Source organism: Cebus imitator, unplaced genomic scaffold (genome assembly GCF_001604975.1).
Source record: "Cebus imitator isolate Cc_AM_T3 unplaced genomic scaffold, Cebus_imitator-1.0 Scaffold14, whole genome shotgun sequence".
Lineage (NCBI taxonomy): Eukaryota > Metazoa > Chordata > Mammalia > Primates > Cebidae > Cebus > Cebus imitator.
The window spans coordinates 8,969,294-8,976,755 of record NW_016107329.1 but is presented as its reverse complement, the minus strand read 5'-3'; the positions used below and the strand labels follow the sequence as shown (position 1 = coordinate 8,976,755).

At 50.4% G+C, this 7,462-nt stretch overlaps 1 protein-coding gene across 2 annotated transcripts in view; it reads left to right on the top strand.

Moving 5' to 3' along the window:
• The window catches only part of CARS2 (cysteinyl-tRNA synthetase 2, mitochondrial), a 55,305-nt gene that overhangs the window by 24,131 nt on the left and 23,712 nt on the right, over positions 1-7,462 (top strand). For both annotated transcript variants that reach the window (XM_017501896.1, XM_017501887.1), the window contains exons 7-8: positions 230-359; positions 3,546-3,679. In XM_017501896.1, the coding sequence (XP_017357385.1) occupies positions 230-359; positions 3,546-3,679 (264 nt within the window). The remainder of the gene's footprint in view (positions 1-229; positions 360-3,545; positions 3,680-7,462) is intronic.

The following is a 7,462-nucleotide window of genomic DNA, read 5'->3' as shown; positions in this document are numbered from 1 at the left end:
TGGTGGGGTGGCTGTCTGGGCTTCCGTGGTGGGGTGGCTGTCTGGGCTTCTGTGGTGGGGTGGCTGTCTGGGCTTCCATGGTGGGCTGGCTGTCTGGGCTTCCATGGTGGGGTGGCTGAGCTTTCATGTGGCGGAGGCTGTCTGGGTTTCCCTGGTGGGGTGGCTGTCTGGGCTTCCATGCTGGGGTGACTGGCCTTCTTCCCACTGATGCACCGTTTTTCATCTGCAGCGGACTCTGACAAGCGTCATCCCAGCGACTTCGCCCTGTGGAAGGCAGCCAAACCCCAGGAGGTGTTTTGGTCCTCTCCCTGGGGACCTGGGAGGCCGGGCTGGCACATTGAGTGCTCTGCCATCGCTAGGTAAGGTGCCTGCTGCTTCGTGGGGGTGCGGGGCTCAATTTCCCCTGGCGTCTGCTCAGGGCAGTGGAGGATGTGGACAGGAGCAGGTGCAGCCTGGCATGTGTGCCCACAGGTGGTTTTTTGGGAAGAGATTTTGCTGGAGTGTGACAGGGCATGGAAGGGACGAAGCAGACCCAGGACACAGCCAGCTCCCCGACCCCAGGACACAGCCAGCTCCATCTAGCTTTCCCGATCCCAGGACACAGCCAGCTCCCCGATCCCAGGACACAGCCAGCTCCCCGACCCCAGGATACAGCCAGCTCCCCAACCTCGGCACCTGCTCCGTGTGGCGGAGAGGCTGCCTTTTGGTTCACACCTGCAGCCTCCCTGTTCCCTCACCCTTGTCTGCCATGACCGGTGCTTGGGGCCCTGGAGGAGAGTGCTCCCACCTACATCCCCCTCGCTTCGCACTTCTCTGGCCCCGAAATCCCTCTCCGCCTTCCTGCCAGCTCTTCTAGCCTAGACCACTCACACACCCAAGATGCTCCGTGGCGGAAATCTGAGCTCCTCCCAGATCTTCTGGAGTCCCCTCTAGCTGCCCGCACTTGGGTCCCCTGTCACCAGAGCTGCTCTGCCCACTGTCTGCCTGGGACCGCGGCTGCCTGCCGCCCCCACTCAGTCCCATGACACTGCTTTCCTGGGCTGCTGTGGCGTCCCCTGCTCTGGAAACACCCTGTCTGTCCCAGTTTCTGCCTTTCACCAGAGCCTTCTCCGCCTTCTCTCTGGTCCCCTCTTTGGATGCGCCTCAGGTGTCTGTACCCTAAGACTCTGCCTGCAGCCAGGCTCCTTGCGTGGGCTGTGTATAAAGCAGCACCGCGCATGCCCTGTACCACACGGCTGCCCACAGGGCTCGCCACGGTTATTTTCTTACTGTGGTGCTGGTTTGTGTGGCCCGACCTTCTGCAGGCAGCAGGGTACCCGGCCACGCGTTTGGACTGTTCCCCATGTTTCGCTGTTACAGTTATCCCTAGCGAATAACTGTGCGTATGTTTCCTATTTGTAGAAATCGGGTTTTTAAAAAAATCACTAAGCTGAAGGATTTTAGTATACCTGATGGCAAATCTTTATTGCAGTGAACAGTTTTAAAAATTAGAAACACAAAGAATGGTTAAGGTGAACACTTTAAGCTACTAGTGACATTGAAGGTTTTCATCTGGATAAATCCAGCCACCTCGAAGCCTGTGGGCGTTGAATTCAGGATGTGTTTCCTGGCTGGTGTAGAGGGAGTGTGGGTGGGGATAATGATTTCCCACACGAGGACTCTGCTCCAGTCATGGACTCCCAGACTGCTTGAGTATTCAGCTCTGAGTAGGGCTGCTCCATTCCACATCGTCGTGTTGGCGTCAGATCTTCAGAAGAGACAGTTGCTCATCTAAACACAAATGAGGTTCCTCCCGTCTCCTCCCCATTCCTAGTCCCATGGTCTCCTGCCTCTGAATTTTGGTGATCTTCTTTAAGACCCAGAAAGAGTTTCTCCCTTTTCTGCTAAGGCCCCCCCCACTTGCACTGTGGTTATATGGCTCATCTGGAAAGGCTTCAGTAATCCCTGAGACACCAAACTCTGCTGTTACTAGGAAGCATGGGCCTGACTTTTGATTTAAAAAAGTTAAAAATGTCCAGTCACCAGTCATACTTTAACTACTTATAATACTTAATAGCAGACTATGGGGTATCAGCTGGGTTGTAGGTTCTTTTTTTGAGATGGAGTTTCACTCTTGTTGCCCAGGCTGGAGTGCAATGGTGCGATCTCAGCTCACCACAACCTCCACCTCACTGGTTCAAGCGATTCTCCTGCCTCAGCCTCCTGAGTGGCTGGGCTTCCATGCGCATGCCACCACACCCAGCTAATTTTTTTTTGTATTTTTCATAGAGACTGGTTTTCACCATGTTGGCAAGCTGGTCTTAAACTCCTGACCTCAGGTGATCCACCTGCTTTGGCCTCCCAAAGTGCTGGGATTATAGGCGTGAGCCATCATGCCCAGCCCAGATTCATTTTTTAGATTCAAATAATTGCTCTAAAGCAGGTAGAAAACATCTAGTGAGTTTTTGAAGTATTGAAGTATTGAATACTTTATTTTTGTTGAAAGATTAAATAATGAAAAGAGACCATTATTGTTCCTTCTGAGCCTTCTCTTATTTTAAAATGGGTGTAACATAGAGGTTATGCTCGAGACTAACGTAACGAAGGCTGTGGCCCCACAGTTCGCATCGTCGTATTGGCGTCAGATCTTCAGAAGAGACAGTTGCTCATCTAAACACAAATGAGGTTCCTCCCGTCCCCTCCCCATTCCTAGTCCCATGGTCTCCTTCACAGCATTTGAACTGCAGGGAATGTTAGAGTTACCCTGAGACAACCCATCGCTAAGATGTAAAAATCTTAGAGCATCACACTGCAACGTGTGTTTCTGTGATGCCCGATCCCTTAAGCTTGAGGCCTGTGTGTGCAGTCCTTCCCTGAGCACAGGGAACCAGACCAGTGGGAGCAGGAAGGACCTCTGCGAGGCGTCGGCAGCTTAGACACTCTGCACCTATCATCGTAAGAAAATCCACCAGGCTGCAGCGTCGCCATGCTTCTGCAGCTGGTCCAGGGACAGAGCTTCTAGTGGGCTGGCCCAGCCTCATGTCCCCCATCACCGCCATTAGTTTTAGCGTGTGGGTTTGCAGAAACGCGTTTTTGTGGCTGCATGGCACTGCACTGTAGGAGAAAGGGTAACAACTGCCACGTGTTGCTTTGAACTCTCTTACCTTTTTATTCCCACGTGGCTGTTAGTTACATTTCCAGAAGCCACATGAAACACTGTCATGATTTTATAGTTCCACCTCTTGTTAAAGTTGGAAAACCAGTAAACCCTACCTATTGAAAGTGAGTAAAGGTAATTTGTTGAGTTTAAAATATATACATATAGGTAGTACCTACAGCAAAAAGAATTAAGTCTCTTTACTGGGATGAAGAGTCATGAATAATGGGTTTATGATGACAGGATTTCAGTTTTCATTTGAATCAGTTAAATTACCATGTAGATTGATTTAAAATTGAGATCTGTTTATTCATTGCATTAAAAAGGCTGGAAGGAGTAAATAGATGACGTTTGAAGAAAATACGCTGCTTGATTGAATGAATTCACTACCTTGTACTGTGTCTTGCAGTATGGTGTTTGGAAGTCAACTGGATATCCATTCAGGTGGGATAGATTTAGCTTTTCCACATCATGAAAACGAAATTGCACAGTGTGAAGTCTTTCATCAGTGCGAGCAGTGGGGAAATTATTTTCTGCATTCTGGTAAGTAATGACTTCAGATTAACTTGTTCTGTTTCAGTTCTGGCGGTTCTGTCTTCGTTGGCCAAACACCCACATTTGGAAATACATAGATCAGCTAATAGGTCAAGAAATGGATGTGCCTCTTAAATTATTTTTGAGTTTTAATCATTTGGACATGAACTTCTGTGGATTGCAGCAATGATTATACCTTTTTAGAACTGACTAGAATATGGAAAATGTTTGGCAATCCTGTTCTATAGAAGTTTCTTTCAAGTAAAATTCTTAAGGAACTTTTTTTTTTTTTTTTTTTGAGACGGAGTTTCGCTCTTGTTACCCAAGCTGGAGTGCAATGGCGCGATCTCGGCTCACTGCAACCTCCGTCTCCTGGTTTCAGGCAGTTCTCCTGCCTCAGCCTCCTGAGTAGCTGGGATTACAGGCACGCGCCACCATGCCCAGCTAATTTTTTGTATTTTTAGTAGAGACGAGGTTTCACCATGTTGATCAGGATGGTCTCGATCTCTTGACCTCGTGATCCACCCGCCTCGGCCTCCCAAAGTGCTGGGATTACAGGCTTGAGCCACTGCGCCCGGCAAGGAACTTCAAGTAGTACAACGTAATGGTGATTAGGAACACTCCTTCCTGAAGCTGTAATATTGTCACTAGACATCCCTGCCATTTTCTAATGGCCCTTTCTTCCACTGACCAGACCCCTAACTGAGGAACCCCAGCTGTCTGCTCTCAGAAGCGGATGCATCACTGTGAGTTAAGCAACACCTTGAACCCAGCAATTTTGGAAATCCCTTGGATATACTGGAAGGATCATATTTCCAAGTTTGCAAGGCCAGAATTAACCAGTCTTACTAACTTTTGGGGATGGACAGCGAAGGTATTTGAGACAAAGAAAGATAAAGAGTGTTTGGCAGTGATAGGATTTGGAGATGCAAACTTCAGCATCTAAAATACAGGAAATTAACAAGTGCTATTTTTTGAAGTCCTTGAATTAGGAAATTAGGCTGTCACTGTGCGGCATGAAATGCAGAAACGCTCCAGCTTTCTGGTCTGCAGCAGGGTTCACTTGGGTTTCTTCATGAAAGTAAACAGATGAGGCTGACTGCCCCCAGGCCACTTCCTGCAGCAGGTCCTTCACCCCGGGCACCCAGCAGGAGGCTCCGCTCCCACCGTTACCTACTGTGTCTGCCTCGCAGAGTGCCCGTTTTTGTCTAAAACTGAAGCAGAAAGCAAGCTGGCTGGGTGGCTGTTTGAGAACCTAGGAGTTGTTTTGTGCAGCACCGCACACCTTTTCCCTGGGGAGGGCTCAGCGCTAGCTGAAATCTGTTTTATTTCGCAGATGATGTCCCCTGCTCAGGGGAGCTCCTAATCAAAATGCATGCCTGCCACCCCCACTTCGTTTCAGCTGGTGCTCACGTGGGAAGGGAGTGCACACGGCTGGGTGGTGGAATATTTAAGGCATCACCCCTCCAGGAGCCCAGCACGGATTTCCACAGCGGGGGCCCGCACTCCTCTTTTGAACACCGGGAAGGAGGTCTCTCTCCCTTGGCCCAAGGACTTCTGAACCGTGTTCTTGGAGAAGAAGCCTGCTCAGAGCCGTCTGGTGGGGCTGAGGCACTGAGTCCCAGGCACAGAGGCAGTTGTGTCCCTTGTCCCAGATTCGGCTCAGTTCATCGCCCCCGGACTGTCTGAGGAGCTGGAGTTGCTCCCTCCGCAGGCGGGTTTCTGTGTGCAAGTTTATCCTCTTCAGTAGGCCAGGGTTTGTAACTGACAGCATGACCTGCAGCGAGTCCTTCAGCCAGTGTGGAGCTGGGGGCAGGAAGGGCGGCCTTAGCCGTGCCGACGCTTCGCCCTCTCAGGTAGTGAGGAGGGGCTGGGGTCTAGAAACGGAGGTCAAGGTCATGTTCACCTTCAGATGTGGAAATGGGAAAGCGTTAGTTGTTGAGACAGTCTTGCTCCGTCCTCCAGGCCTGGGAGTGCAGTGGCGCGATCTCAGCTCACTGCAACCTCTGCCTCCCAGGTTCAAGCAGTTCTCTTGCCTCAGCCATCCTAGTAGCTGAGACTACAGGGGTGCGCCACCACACCCGGCTAATTTTTGCATTTTTAGTAGAAGCAGGGTTTCACCATATTGGCCAAGGTGGTCTCAAACTCCTAACCTCAAGTGATCCACCTGCCTCTGCCTCCCAAAATGCTGGTATTGTAGGCGTGAGCCACTGTGCTGGGTGGGAAAGTTTTGCTGCCATTTTTCAGTGACTTTTACTACCTATTAAGGCACTAGGAATCTTTTTCATACTAGTTTGGCCCGAAACAAAACAGCAGTGTCTCCTGACACAGGAGAAGTGACACTTGTTCTCCTGCACCCAGTGGATGGAAGAGCTGAGTGGGCAGACGCTGTCCTGGCCTGGTAGGGCTGCTCTAGCCAAATACGAAGAGTGGCATCTTATGAACAGCGGGAATGGATCCTCATGGTTCTGCCGGCCGGAAGTCCTGCGTCCGCACACTGGCAGATTCCGTGGCTCAGAAGGGGCTGCTTCCTGTCCACAGACGGCTGTCAGCTCTCGAGGGCTCTGTCTGGGGTCTGTTTTAGAAAAGCCCTGATTCCATTCACATAGGCCCTGCCCCCAGGACATTGTCACCCATCACCCTCCTCAGGCCCCACCTTCAGTTACCATCACCTTAGGGCTGAGGATTTTAACAGGAATTTGGGAGGACGTACACACTCAGACCTTAGCAAATGTGTTGCATTTTCGAAATATCATCAATTAAAAATTAGAATCGTGCTTGATGTAATCACGTTATATAGAATTACATATTCAAAGTTATATATACTTTTTGGAAACCACATTCTAACCAGTTGGTTTATTTGTATATTTTCTGAGGCAGAATCTGTCTCTGTGGCCCAGGCTGGAGTGCAGTGGTGCGAACATAGCTCCCTGTGGGCTCCACCTTCTGGTCTCAGGTGATCCTCCCACCTCAGGCTCCTGAGTTGTTGGGACTGCAGGCACACTCCACCACACCCAGCTGATTTTTTTTTTTGGAGAGACAGGGTGTCGCCATGTTGCCCAGACTGGTCTCCAAACTCCTGGGCTCAAGTGATCCTCCCGCCTCAGCCTCCCAAAGGGCTGAGATTACAGGGGTGAGCCACAGTGTCAGCCTGGAGCACTCCTGTTTGAAGTTGTGTCAGAGAAAGAGGAAGAGTCTTCTGTTAGAAACAGAACCCATCTCTTGGAGATAAGCCTTGTAAAGCTACAGGCCAGGGAGAATTTCAGGCTCTCATTTGGGAGTTATGGGTGTGGGTTTCCTTTTGTCCTTCACATACATAGGACATGAAATAATTCCAAGGTCTTCAGAGTCTGTGGAAACCACTGCAGCAGAACCTCTAACCAATCCTACCTGGAGACCCACAGGCTCCACTCTGTATGGGCAGCGGTCAACAAGCTTTGCCGCCAAGTGCCTGATTTGCTGAATGAGAGCTTTGTCGTTTCTTCGGATGCAGTCAGTGAAATCAGTATCTCTGGATTACAGGAAAGGAGAAAATGGATGAAATGGTGCCGTTGGCACCATGCTTGCCCATTCTTGTTTAGCTCCTGAGTCAGCTGGGGCACCTATGCCATCGCCCTCAGTGTGGGGCTGGGTGTCCCTGAAGCCATGGAACCATGCAGGTGTGTCTTCCCAGAATACGCAGCACGGGTGAAGATTCTGTGCCGACATTCACCCGTCTGTGCAGTATATAGATGCAGATTCCCATGCGTTTCCCGAGGCAGAGCCCCTCACCCGGCTCAGACTGAATTCACC